The sequence below is a fragment of the Strix uralensis genome, chromosome 3, assembly GCF_047716275.1.
Source record: "Strix uralensis isolate ZFMK-TIS-50842 chromosome 3, bStrUra1, whole genome shotgun sequence".
Taxonomy (NCBI): Eukaryota; Metazoa; Chordata; class Aves; order Strigiformes; family Strigidae; genus Strix; species Strix uralensis.
This window is the reverse complement of record NC_133974.1, coordinates 112,196,231-112,211,149: the sequence shown is the minus strand read 5'-3', so window position 1 is coordinate 112,211,149 and position 14,919 is coordinate 112,196,231. Positions and strand designations below refer to the sequence as shown.

Below are 14,919 nucleotides of genomic sequence, written 5' to 3'. Positions count from 1 at the left end.
TAGTCCACACTGTACGGCAACAGTGACTCTGATATTACGACCTTAGTATCTCATTGAGCTAGCATCATGTTCAGTGAGAGAATGCAGTTAAGTGTTAATGCTGTGATTAAAAGCATATATATCAGCCTGGCAGCTACGAATGGGTAAGATCAATGTAATATAATAAATGTTTTAAATGCTATAAGCAGGGACATGTTTCTTCTCTGTGCCTGCTCACTCATGTCTAATAGTGCTTGCAAGTGAAGGGGACGGTGACGGTTCTCCTGATCTAACCTGACAGACATTATGGACACAGAGCTATGTACATCTGCCCGTCATGGTCAAAAGGGTAATCCTTTCAGCCAGACCCATGACTAATTTTCATGCTGACCTTAACTCACCACCTCAGACCTTAGATAAGTGGGTCACTCACACGCTCAGCTTTCAGTGTGAATTAGAAACAAAATGTCCAGGTTTGCTGACAGTTTAATTAAATCAGGCCATTTTTGCCATCAATCAAACCTGTCATTGCCTGTTAGAGAGGGCGTGAATTGCAGAGAGACATTTAAGGCAAGATGAAAGATTGCACCGTAAAGATGATAAATATAACTGACCCAAATGTAAATTTTTAAGAGCATGAAGGGAAGAGAGAGAAGGACGTTAAATGTTAATTAGTTAATGCACTACAGTAAAAACTTGGCAGAAGCCCCAGGAGCTTTGATTCCCAGGTTCACTACCTGTGTCTCCACTTGGGGAAAGGAGCCCGGGAAGGTGGGACAGCGCCAGGAGAGTAGACAAGGAGAGTAATTTGTCGAGGCAGCAGATGTATGAGGAATCAGCTGTTTCCTGGCCAGTTTAGCACCACCACCATCCCTCTCCTGCCCTCCTGCCAGCCTGGTGATGATCAGCCTCCCTCCTCCACCTGCCCAGCTGAGCACATGAGACCACCACAAACAGTGATCTTTTTTTTCTATTACTGACAAAGGTTAAGCTGTGGCCCAGAGTTTCAAAAGCATCTTGAAAAAAGTAAAACTAAGTGGCATCAATAGCACCAGCAGAAACAATCCTGGTCTCACAACTCCAGGGATTAACCTGGAACAGCCTCCCTGACTCTGCTGCAGCCTTCCCAGGGGAGCCATGAGCAGTGCCAACATCTGAATCAGCCCTGCCCTTGCTTCAGAAAATTACTCTAGCTATCATCTCCGACAGTAGCATTTATCTGTCCTATTCATGTCTCCAAAGCCTTCCTGCAACTATTGGGATCTTACCAGCTAGTATTCATAGAAATTTCACCATGTGAATATCTATTTAACAATTTTATTTGTTTGAGATCCCTTTCACTGATTTGAATTACATACGTTTTATTTATGAAGCGTAAGAACACAACCCTTTTTTTTTTCTCTATTGCAGATGGCTGAATAAAAATGGGATTCGGGAAATTGAGAATCATGCATTTAATGGAACCTACCTGGACGAGCTGTAACTATTTCTGTTGTTTACTGTTCTGAAAAGCAAACATTAGGAGCTAGTAGCTGCTGCAAGCTATTTTTTTAATCTCAGATTGTTTTAGCTTAAATATTGTTGTGTTTTTCAGAAATCTAAGTGATAATCACAACCTAGAAAAATTACCAAATGAGGTCTTCCAAGGAGCCAATGGGCCCGTTGTTTTGTAAGTAATATTCAGACATTATTTTTCTCATTATTAACTCCCTGAAAAAAAACAGAGAACATACAAATGACAGCCTGGATTTCAACATCTTACAAAATCTTGGATATCAAAACTGGAGGTGTAGTTCTGAATATTAAAAAACCTGGAAGCCATAACTGAAATTTCAGTCTAGATCCATGTTTTCACTTTGTCCTCAAGTTTTTGGGAATATTTGGATCCATGGATTTAGATCCAGATCCCTCTCCACAGTTGATTATGCTCTGTAAGAAAGTAGTTCTACTTTGTTTTTTTCCAGAGAAAAATGCTGTTATTTTTTAGTTTGAGCAAAGTCAAGAACAAGCGAGTGGGTCCTTGGTGCTTAAATCTGAATTGCTTCCCACTGAAGATCTGCCCCTGCATCTCTGAAGCTTAATTCTGAAGATAAAATCCCTACCCTACAGGGATAGGGATTGGGATGTCCCAATCCCTTTAGAGATAGGTACAAGATATATCTCACTCAGTTACAGCAGGACATCTTTGGTGGGTGATAAACTGGAAAGTGAGATCTCAGCAGCAGGATGCTCATGGATCTCAGTCACCATTACCCCAAGCCACAGTTTGCCATAAGGTCTGAAAATGCCTGTGAGTGTGCACAACTGCTTGTGTTTCTGAGCACAAGCCACAACACATAAGAGCTGCAACAAAGACGTGGGAGTCTTTTTTTTCTCACCAATTCATCAGAACCTTTCTCTATTCTTATCTACCCTGGATGTCCAGAGAGGGCTAGGAGTCACCCAGAAAGGGTGAAAAGGGGTCATTGGAGCTGTTGAAAGATTTTACATAGAGGTTAGAGTGGTTAGAGATCTAAAAAAGAGGGAGAAAAATGTCTGGTTAACCTTGAGCTCGGATCAGAGCTCTTTTGAAGGCCTTTTTTCTACTTTGTGATGGGCAGTGCACCTATGATATAAAGAGCTATGGTATGGTTACTGCCTTCTGCTCCACTTCCAGCACTCCCTCAGAGTGTCTTCCTTCTTTGGAAAAGCCTGCCAGTGGAGCATCTTTTCAGCAGTAATATCAGAGATGTTTCTCTGGAAAAACATTGTTTCCTGTAGCAAAAAGTAAATGCATTTTCTTTGCAATCTGTAGCTGATACAATCATATTCTGGAGGTTTAACAAATTGTTTTGGCTGTAGTTCAGATTCATTTGATAGTTCAATTTCTAACACAGAGTTATTTGTGTAAGAAGTTTTCTGTTCCATTACCAATACATCCACTATTCTATGGATGGGAAATTACCTTTTATCCTGATTGAGATCATGAAAGAAAAACCTTCTTATTCATCCATCACTGTAGTGTACACCAGGAATGTGCTTTCACTTGTGGAAACGATTGACCCATAATCATATCTTTGCTGGGACAAAGAGTGTTGTTGCAATCAAATCTGTGCTGCGGACTGCAATGTTTTATTAGAATGATCATGATGTTTTAACTCTTTGTCTTCCTGAACCAGTGTTCTGCAGACAATTAATACCGACTTCTATTTTAGAATCCAGCATATTAAAATAATGTGAAAGAAACACAAGCACAAATAGTAATGTCAGAAAGCACCAATCTTAGCCCTTGTACAGGCTGCAGTTTCAAGAATCAATTCCTCTCTCAGGCTTACAGCTGTTGGCTGAATTAGAATATCTCTTTTGGAAAGACATCAAGTTTTAAGTTAAAGGATTTCAGTGTAAGTGTAGGCAAATAAATGAAATGGCTAATTACTCCCACACCTATATATATTCCTTCTATACAGAAATACACTGTATTTCCAACTTGGAATTTCATAGCTTCAATTTTCAGCCCTATTGTCTCATTTAATTATCTTCTGGTTCTCCCAGAGCTGTAGCGGCTTACACTGGCTTTTACTGAAGTCCTTAGGAGTTCTCTGACTGTGTACTGACTCGAATGCAGGGTAAGGTATGGCTGTGATCCATCCTATCCTTGCAATTTGTCTTCAATGGTAAACCCACATATGGGGTCCACAGGAGCGCTCCAGTAGACCCCCAGCTCTCCAGCTGATTCCCTGAAGCACAGCCAGAGATCAGTTTAGATATAAGCCCAGAGAAAGTTGTTCTCACCAATCAGTCTACCCCTCTCTAATTTCTCCTTTGTCAGCCATTTCTTGCTATATCTGTATGTGCCTTTCAAACCTCATCAGTTGGTCAGTATTTTTGCTAATCCAACAGAGACTCCCAGAGGGAAAGAGAAGTGATTGGAAAAGAAGTCAGATTCATTTTGCTGTTCCTGGACTGACTGCTGTCAAGGCTGATGACTGGCAGTCAAGCAATAATAATACAAGAACATGTACTCCAGTCACCAATACTTTCTGGTTTTCCGACTGCCACTTTATCATCTTGTTCATCCTGCTTATTTAATTTATCAAGACTCTAACTAGAGAGCAATGTCCCAAAGAACTACTGCACCGAGGTCTGTGCTTGTTGACTCAGTGGAGTAAGTTACTAAAGCACCTGCACAATGTCTGTGTTTGCTGTTCAGGGGCTTGTCAGTGCTGTATCGATAACTATCTCTAACAGACATAGCAACAAACCCTGCAGGAATATGCAAAGCACTTTCCCTAACTCACTTCTGTTTATGTGCAATAATGAGCATTAAAGAAAAAATTTTAAAAAGAAGAAAATATTTTCATGGAAAAATACTTAATATTTATGAAATTATTTAGAGATGCCCAGAGATCCAGTAATATTTTATCTATTTTTAAGTCCAGGTCATATTCCTATTCATATTTACTTGTTATTTCCACCCAGTGTTATAACAGTTTGGACTCAATAAAGATTTTTAGCTAACAAGCCAAAGAAAACACTTTCCATGCTCTTGTTCTGAATTATGATCCTTTGTGAAGTTTCACAGGCTCTTAATGATGCCATGAGTGATACTGTCTGTGGGTTTAGGCAGAAAACTGTTGATTAGTTGTTGAGTCACGAGCATATACTCTAGGTGACAGTTTTCATTAGGCAGTATACTAAGGGCAATAGTCAGTCCATGAAACAATCAAGGTTGCTCGTTGCAACCTAATTACCTCTTCAAGTGTCTAAGTCAGAAATCGATAGCCTAAAATTTCCCATCAGCTGCTGCTTTTAGTTCCTGTGAGAAACAGGTCAGGTCCAGAACTACCTCAGGATCACAGCGTGGCTTCTCTCAGCCTGATCTGAAGAAGTTCAAAGCATATCTGGCTCCACTGGTCTGTCTTGCCCTCCCAGTAGAAATCATGGCCACAGGTCAGGGTAGCGGAGTGGGGTCTGTGTTTGCTCTTCTGCTGCCACAGTTCATGGTCCAGTTGTTGAAGGTGGTGCATTCCTTCAGAGCCTGGATGCAAAGCCTCAGCTGTGGGCACAGCATGGACACAAAGAGCATCTTTATCCTCCACCAATGTTACTAACTTTCTTAGACTTGGGCAACCTAAACTAAAGACCATGAGTTCAGACACAGCCATTTCCTGGTATTAATTTTTTCTTAGAATGGAGAACAGAGGTGCAAATGTGCATAAGGTACATAGGAACTGTCTAAACTTTATTACAGGCTGCTAAAACCTGGTCTCCCCCTCACATGGCATCACTCTACTGCATTAATACGATAATAAAAACAATTTGTGCATGTTGGGTAATAGAGATCAAATAACCTGTTGTCCTGACATCCTACTGTTACAGATGAATTGGAAACTGTACCTTGGAGGGGGCACAGAGAAAACTACAAATATTGTCAGTCCCATTCCTTGATTAGGGAGATTGATTGTCGGAGAATAAAGAGCAGAGTGGCCTCAGCAAACACCGCATCCTGGATCAGTCTCAGGCCCTAAGAGCGCAGGGGCTAAGGGAGGACAGGGTGGTCTTGTGCAGTTCATTTTTACTGTTGCTCTTAAGAGAAAGGAGTATGCTCTCCTGCTGTCATGAGCTAAGCGACACAGTGAAGGAAATGTGGGGACGTTTTGCCCCAGCTGTTACACCCTGGAGCCATGGGGATGGGTTCCCAAGTATGTCTTAGCCTGGAGATGGAGCACCCTTGGTCCTTCTCTCTTTTCCCCACCTGCATGGCACAAGTCAAGATTTAGTGTTTGCACAATGTGTTTCCTTTTAAAAGCTCTGCTAATGCTCCCTTTAATCCATTCGTATCTGCTGCTTCCATTGCTGCTTTTGATAGCCTGTCCCACACAGTAATTGCCTTCCACATAAATACATCTCTCCTAACCTCCTGCCATCTTGCCCCTTTCTTTGATTCAGTCTGTGCTCTCTTTGTTTTTTAAACCTCTGGAAATGTTTTGTTATTTTTATTCCTCACAGTTTGAACCATGTCACCCCTGTCTCTCTTTAATCTCTTTTTCTTCCCAATGAGTACAAAAATTGATATCCCCAACCTCTCACATCTGTACCCCCATGTGAGCTTCTCTCTTTGTGTTTATTGCCTTTTCCACAGCTGCCTTTCCACGATGTGATGTTCATGTAGTAAACTTCTGTTGTGATTTCATCAGCCTTTTTTATCCTGTAGCAGTATTCTGGGATGATTGCTGCATTTACTGGGTATTTGCTAAACCCAGTATCATATAGCACTAATGGTTTATGTGCCTGCTAATTCTTACACAGAGGGTTATGGGATTTTTGTCTTCTTTCTCAGACCAGACTAACATCACTTGATTGTTGTTTACAATGGATATTAGTTCATGTTTCCTGGAGAAACATCTAATTTATCCCTGGATCTTCTTTTCAGTGTAGATTTTCAGCTGATATCTTTTCAGTCGCTACTCTGAAAATGAGTAGGACAGTCTAAAACACATACCCACGGTCAAATAGAAGTAAATTTTCTTTTTACCGAGATTTTCATATGTTTTCTTAAAGGGATATTTCAAGGACGAGAATCAGTTTCCTGCCAAGTCATGGATTAGAACTCATTAAGAAGCTAAGAGCAAGATCTACATACAATTTAAAAAAACTTCCTGATTTAAGCAAATTTAGATCTTTGATTGAGGCAAATTTCACCTATCCTAGCCATTGCTGTGCATTTACAAACTGGAAAAGACAAAAGTAAGTGATTTCCTTTGTTTTTCTTTTTGGTGCTTCTCAGCAGCTGATAGTGAATTAAATAAACTTCCTCAAAATCTGGATAGAAAAGGTCTCTTCAGTGCAGGTAAGTAAATGTATAGAAATAAATAAATACACAATACATACAACTTTATGCATGCTACACAGTGCACTGCCACTCCATTACAGGGAAGTCATACATTTTGATAGCTGTGTTAGCATCAGCATTTTCCCCAGCAGCAGCTCTAGCCCCCACCTGTCATAGGTCCATCTTTCACTGAGACCTCCTGTCCCGGATCAACCTGGAGCCACACTGAAGACATTCAACAGGAAAAGTTTGATAACTTTTCAGGTGGCAGCTGGAGGGAAAGCTGTGTTTGCAGAGAAGCTGGTCAATACTTGGCCATCAATTCAGGAGGGTAACAGAACCACAGAGTGATCTTAAACTCCTCTCAGAAAGCCACACTGATGTTAGAACACTGTCCAACGAAGCACCAGAGATATGCTATCTGTCAAGTCTACATACAGGTTTTTAGACATGATTTCTGAAATGGTTAACCTAGAGCAGACCCCTCTTACCCAAATCAACACAGGGGGGGTGGGAGGGTGTGGTGTCTTTAGCAGGGACAAAGTCATTGTCTATGCTTGTTTTCATTTTCCATTAGTAAGTTGCAGTGAGAGTTCAGGTATCAGTGAATCTCATTGAGTATTTTTGGCTGCTCAGACAGACTTTAAATGTACATATTAACTAGCTAACGAGCCTCCTGAATTTTTGCCACTGGGAAACATGAGGAACTGGTACCTTCAGAAACCCCTGTTATTGTTCAAAGTTCTTCCTTTACTGGATGTCCTCAAAGACTTGGAATTTGCCATGACAGAAAACAAATTGTGGATCATTGTTAAAATTCAAGACATTGTCTTCAGAAGTTCCTAAAACTTCAAAGAAAAGTAAAACCATGCAGAGAAAGCATAAACTGTTAGTAGCTTCTATTTTAATACGTGGTCATTTATTTTACTTTTAGCATTGTATTGTCACCAGACAGTGAAAGATAACTGATCTTGCTTGTGCTGATAGCTAATAAATATCACCTACATGTGTTTGCAAAACTGTCTGTGTAAAGAGTGCAAGTCTGATGGTAGAGACTGCAGTGATAAGGGATGTATCTGACAGAATCCATTCCCCATTGTCCATTTTTGAAACAAAATGCTAAACTTTTTGATAGGATAGTTTATCAACAGGAGACATTTTCACATACTTATACAGGCTTATGCAGGCACAGTGCTTGATAGCTTCCTAAGTAGAAATGACATGGGTGCAGTCCTTCCAGCACAGGTGGCAAAGTGGTATTTGCCAGTGAGTCCAATGGAGGTATGCTTAGTCCTGAATCTGTAAAGGGACTTTGATATCACCATGACTCATATTTTTGAAGGTACTCAGCTACCAGGCTGCTTGGGCCAAATCAGGACCCAAATCCCAGAATCCACCCCTTAAATTAGGCAACTGGACTTTTTAAAAACAGAGAGTTACTGTTGAAGGAAATGGCCCTGACCTTGTGGTAAGCTCGCAGTACCTAGTCCCCTCACTTGGGCTTTAGATAACTTCCATGTCATGCTCACCCCAGGGAATTGAAACCCACAGGACTCACTTCCCCCTTAGTATAGCCCCACTTTTGGAAGCCTCTGCTCTGACAGGTAAGAAGCCGAGAACATAGGCAGCCCTTCCCGCAGACTGGGCAAGTGTAATTTTGGAAAGAAATGCCAATGAACTGTGCATATCTCATGTAACCCAAGTGAAGATGGCCAGCGAGCTGGGCTGGAGCACCACACAGCAGTGGGCCTGCTTCTGGAGCAAGTCTGGTCCCAACTTCACAGTCCCCTATAGTATCAGGTGTGATGCAACAGTGAGAAATGGTATGCAAGTCAGAAATTCTCTTCTTTACGATATATGATACATGATTACTTGAATGTTTATGCGAACTGTATCACTCTGATCAACAGAACAAAGTTGAATGTATTTATATATGCCTTTAATAGTTACCAGATGTAACTTTTACAAAATATTAAGCATAAATGCAAATTTATTAGAACTAATTATTTAGATCAACCCTTCTTGTTAACTGCTTTAAAACATAATTAAAAACCGTAATTTCTTTGACACAGTCATGTGTCTTGTACTGAAATTGGTGGGAGACTGATATCCTCTCTCCAGCTTAAAGAGAGAAAATGGATGCATTTTAGTTCAGTTTGAACACCAAAGGTATTACCATACACTTCAGCAGAGATTAGTCACACGTACAATAGCTACACCCGCTTTCATTTCAAAGCAGTTTTCTTGACAGCTGGCACAAGCTGCACCGTGCATTGAAGACTGCTCAGGTTGTTTAAGAGTTATTAATAGTTTGCAGCACTTGATCACACAATGTATTATTTCTTTGGTGAGAGCTGTGCTTGGTTCAGTGCAGTGGGCATTACTTGTGGTGGTGAGAACTGTGATGTAACCTGACGTGCCATGCACCTTCACAGGAGACGGTCGTTCTCCCATGGCTCTTTAGGTCTCAGGATACTTCCAGGTAGTCCAGGGAGGATAAAAAGGATGCCTCGTCACCCCCAGAAGGATGACAGCAGCAGTTGGTGTTCATGTGGGAAATCTGGGAAGGAATTAAGACAGGGATGTGTGGCCCCTTTCTAGCTGCCCCATTTATGTTAGATTTCCCCTCTTTGAGACTTTTTCAGCACTCAAGAACCTTAGATAAAATAAGTTGCCATAGTGGAACATGCTCAATCACCTCTCCCAAATCCATCTGCACAGGCAAACAGGCTCTGTTGTGATAATGGAAAGCTTAAACCTGTTACAGAGACAGTGCTTTCTAAATCTTGGAGGATGTTGCATAAAGAACAACTTCACCAGGCTGAGACACAAATTAAAACATAGACAATTTTGATGCGCTTTTTTCCCCATTCCACTAAGGATTATAAGATAAATATTGCTCTGTGAAATATTGTGATGCTCGTCTAACAGAAGGTAAACTGCTTCCTTGAACAAGCCCAGTTCAGTCTGTTGAACTCCCCTCACATTTTTCTGTGACTGGAAAATAATATCCATGAAAAAGGATAGGGCAGAGGCTGAATGTTCAAACCCTCAACTTGACATAGACCATTATGAACTTCAGCAAGCTTTTGGCTGTCTTTGACATAAAGATCACCTTCTGCCTAAAAGAATGACATTGATATGACTCTGTCCTTACACTTCATCATTATTCTTTGGAGGAGCTGTCACTTGAAATCCTACTTTTTTAAAAAATGTGGCAGAATCAGGAGTCGTGTTTGGGCCTCGTCTCATGAGAACATAATATCAGTTGCTCACAACTCACCGGATGTCACTTTTCAGTGAGGATGGTTGGTTTGAGATAGGGCTTAATACAGAACCTAGGTCGGGACTATTTATTCTGCTGAGCATGTTTCTCAGCACCCAAGATCCTGCTGTCACCAGTTCCAGACAAAACGCATAAAATAACCACTTGTACAAACGTAGTCATTTTTGTTTATTTTTGTCAGAGCACTCTGCCAATTTTAATGTTATTCTTTAACTTGTCCTTTCTCTAGTTTATTTTTCAGAGGGTTTACTTGAGAAAAGCAATGTTAAACAGTAACAGAAGGTTACAAAGAGTCTGAATAGATGAACTGTGTTACCATACCTACCATTTCAAAAGGAAGCAAGGACCCATCCCTTCCCAAAAAATGTTTTAACTTGTTGCTCTGAATGAACTGCACAGCCCAAGGGGAAAACATTCCAGGGAAAAAAAAAACAGTAAGCAGCCAGTACAACAGGATGGCTCTTCTTCCCTTGGGAGTCTGCAACTGCCCATCTTATCTGGTCACCGTACAGGTAACCGTAGTTGGGAGACCCCTTGCCATCCATCCTTGGAGCAAACACAGCAGCTAACTCCGTGGGACACTGGTTTTATTTGGGACCACTGGCTGTAAAATAATTCAAGAATTAATAAATTGTAACAATCAGAAATGTTTAATTGGCCTTACATAGCAGTCTTATCAGGGGATAGATTTAGCTCCAGGCAGTACATCCATAACTTGGGAAAAGGTTTATTTTTAACTCATGGCTGAGAAATTATTGGATAAAAACATTTCCTTCAGTTCATTTACGAAGAACCACCAATTGCAGTAGCTTTCAGTGCCCCCAAGTGCCTGTTGCACTCAGAACTGAGGGACTTTCTCTCCTGTTATTGCTCCTTGGAAGCATATATTCCCGTTCAGCTAGAGAACTGTTGATATATGGATCAATACGCTGGACCCCTCACTCATCCTTATGCGAGCAGAACACAGGGGAGCAAAATGTAATGCCTTGTTATTGCTATTGTGACCTTCATAGTGCATATTTGACCTCACAGAAAATCAGTTTTCTTCCTCAGTTGACAAGCAAGATAAAAAATATTGATAATAGTAGAGGATGTTCAGAACCTCATAGGAAATGTCCCTCACCTTCTGGTGCTGGGCCTTCATTAGTTTTCCTTTCCTGCAGACCTTTTAAACTCAATTTTTGGAAAATGTAGTGAGTGCACAAAGTCAAAGGGTAAAATTAGGTTACAAAAAAGAATTCTTCCTTTTAAGCTGCTACCAATTGTTTAAAAATCTCAACCCCACTTGCCTAGAAAGCTGTTCTCTCGACTGTACTGCAGGTCAGGGTGGAAGATAAGCTGGGGTCCTGTCCTAGCAATTATACACCCAAATTGCTATCTGGGCTGTAGATGAAAGTAGGCAGAGCTGAACAGAGCAACACGTTGTCAGCTGTTTTATTCCCTCTCAGATTAGATCTGGATCCATTTTATGCATGGATCCATGGATGCAAGTTTCTGGGACAGCAAACTTCAAAGGTGGCCTAGGAGAAGCAGTTGTTAAAGTCTGAACCTCTATTTCCTGTTCATACATCTTGATATTTCTTAGCTTGATGGAGCTGATCATCTTTCTATCATCTCAGCCAAAATATTTGTTTCTTCTGTCGGTCTAGGCATGGAGAAGGGTATAGAGTTAATACTCTAGGAAATAAACACAAAACTATCAAAACATACTAGTTTTGCCTTTAAAGACATTTTTTCTTGAAACTCTTTTCCTTCATTTACCTTTGCTACTGAAAATTCTCAAAATGTTTAAAAAAGACTTTTTGACAGAAACAAAAGCAACTATTGTTTCCATAGAAATGTTGGCTTGGCTTGGTGTGGTGTGGTGTGGTAAAGTTTGGTTTGATACGGTATGGTATGGTTTGGTTCAGCATGGCTCGGCTTGACTTCACTTGGTTTCTAATCCATTTTCTTTGAAAAACATGTTTTAAGCAAAATCTTCTACCATGTCTTATGTTTGTATCTGTGTTGGCATCTAGCTTCTAGAGATTATCTGGAAGCCTGTATGAATTTATTTATGCTATTTATCTGGGTTATTGGCCAGTTACCAATATGATATGTGATACTTAAAATGTATGGCACAAACTAGAGCTTTTCTGTGCCCTGACAGAGTTACAAGATTGAATATGGCACACTGACTGTCAAAAACTTTAAAAAAAAAGGAATTTGAGAGTAATACCAAATAGTAGCATTATTGTGATTATACAGACTCGTTATCGGCACAGCTGAATTGACTCATTCTTAAAAGTTCAGTCTTACATCAGAATTCATCATCGTGTATTTCCCCCATGCAAGAATCAACTTATCGATGACAGGTTATGCGATAAATTCAGTTGAAATAAGGGAGGCTTCTCACAGAATGCGTTATCCAGGTGGATAGTTAGTAAGGCAAACATTAACCTTTCCTTTCCGTTACATGTTATGATGTTTCCAAATAATTTACAATTTCATGTAATATTTTATAAATAGGGATCAGACAAACTATTAATTTCAAGCTCCAGGGTAGTCTATATAGTCAGCTAACCAGAAAAACTGAGCTGTCAATGGAAACTGGATGATTACATGTTTGTTGTATGCCTTGTGCTGCATCTCTTAGTTTCCAACTCTATTCTTTTTACAATTTCAGCACCGAATTACACCCAATATGTAGCATATCTCAGGCCGAGCAAGACCTTGATGAGCAGCCTGGAGATAAGATACATAGACGATCTGCAGCTGAAGACTATATTTCTAACTACGGCATAGGATTTGACCCAGCAGAGAATGAATTTGACTATGGTTTATGCAATGAAGTAGTTAATGTAGCTTGCTCACCTAAACCTGATGCTTTCAATCCATGTGAAGATATCATGGGATACAACATTCTGAGAGTCCTGATATGGTTTATCAACATTTTGGCTATCACAGGGAACATTGTTGTCCTTGTTATTTTGATAAGCAGTCAGTACAAACTCACCGTACCTCGCTTTCTGATGTGCAATCTTGCATTTGCAGACCTCTGCATAGGTATCTATTTGTTGTTTATTGCATCTGTAGATATCCAGACCAAAAGCCAGTACTACAACTACGCCATAGACTGGCAAACTGGGGCAGGATGCAATGCTGCAGGATTTTTTACAGTGTTTGCAAGTGAACTCTCAGTCTACACACTGACTGTGATAACTCTGGAAAGGTGGCACACTATCACCTATGCCATGCAACTGGACCGCAAGGTTCGATTACGTCACGCTGTGATTATAATGATTTTTGGCTGGATGTTTGCTTTCACGGTGGCACTTCTTCCCATATTTGGAGTCAGCAGCTACATGAAGGTGAGCATCTGTTTGCCCATGGATATTGAAACACCATTTTCTCAGGCTTATGTTATATTTCTTTTAGTGTTGAATGTACTTGCATTTATGATTATATGTGCCTGCTACATCTGCATCTACTTTACTGTGAGAAACCCTAACGTCATCTCTTCAAACAGTGACACCAAGATTGCCAAGCGCATGGCCATACTGATCTTCACAGACTTCCTCTGCATGGCACCAATATCTTTTTTTGCAATATCAGCCTCACTCAAGGTTCCCCTCATCACAGTGTCCAAATCCAAGATCCTTCTGGTTTTGTTTTATCCCATCAATTCCTGTGCTAACCCTTTCCTCTATGCCATTTTCACAAAGACTTTCCGCAGGGATTTCTTCATTCTGTTGAGTAAGTTTGGTTGTTGTGAAATACAAGCCCAGATTTACAGAACAGAGACCTCCTCATCTGCTCATAATTTCCACACAAGAAATGGCCATTGCCCTCCTGCATCAAAAAACAGTGATGGGACTATTTATTCATTGGTTCCTCTGAATCATTTGAACTGAAATGCTTGCACGAATTTGTGTCTGAGGCAGTGTGATAATCAGTTTCAACTGTGAATTTGAATAATGAGTTCAGCATAGCATGTGAACTTATTTTTTACAAGAAAAAAATTTATTTCCACTTTGCTACTTTTGTTCAATGAACAGCCAACAGAGATGACACATCATCGTCATCAGTTCTTGAAGAACAAAGAAAAAAACTTCAATATGTGCCAAAGTGTTCTTGTAGAATTGTCTCAAGAAATAAATGAGATGAAAAACTGGTATCTCCAACCATACAGGCAGAGATTCTCTTCGTTCTAAGAAGATGTTAGCTGCTCATTGAGAATTAAATAGTGGTTATATATGGTTAAAAGAAAAAAATCTACGTAGAATTAATTTTTTTGTCTCTGAAGCATGTTATAACAATGACAGATAATTAGCTCTTTTCATTAATCGTATCTCCTGGGGTTACAGGAGACAGAAGGCCAATTTAAAGCCCTCCTTCAGCACAGACTTACTAGGAATGAGAATATCTTGTGTTGTTTCCATTTCTGCTGACTACAGCAGACAGGCAGGAGGCATCTCTAGCTATGCTGATGCTTGCCGTTCCACACTGCATGGACCTGCCTTACTCTGCACAAAAGTGTCACTCTGGGTAGGATTTGTGTTGGTCTAGATTGGCAGGTTCAGAGGAACAGATTTCATCTGAGTTTGGACGAAGGCGTTTAGTTTGGTTTGGGGTTTGTTTTCAAGGTGAGAAAGAGCAAGAACGAGAGCAGGAGAAACCCTTCATAATAAGGGGATGTTTTCTCAACTTGGTCTCACAAAGTTGGGGTGAAATAACTTTTGTGCAGCTGGGCCTTTTGGGTATGGCAAGATGCGCCAATGGGCTGCTCTAACATGATACCTGACAGTGTATTATACTGTCTGGGCTACGTAAAGGATGATGGATACAGATATGGTGTTTGAAA

The 14,919-nt window shown here is 40.4% G+C and overlaps 1 protein-coding gene across 1 annotated transcript in view; it reads left to right on the top strand.

Annotated features, from left to right (window-relative positions):
• Positions 1 to 14,225, top strand: part of FSHR (follicle stimulating hormone receptor) — an 87,087-nt gene extending 72,862 nt beyond the window's left edge. Inside the window, exons 7-10 of the mRNA XM_074864880.1 lie at positions 1,390 to 1,458; positions 1,574 to 1,648; positions 6,520 to 6,705; positions 12,742 to 14,225. Of these exons, the coding sequence (XP_074720981.1) occupies positions 1,390 to 1,458; positions 1,574 to 1,648; positions 6,520 to 6,705; positions 12,742 to 13,969 (1,558 nt within the window). The 3' untranslated portion in view covers positions 13,970 to 14,225. The remainder of the gene's footprint in view (positions 1 to 1,389; positions 1,459 to 1,573; positions 1,649 to 6,519; positions 6,706 to 12,741) is intronic.
• The last annotated feature ends 694 nt before the right edge of the window (positions 14,226 to 14,919 follow it).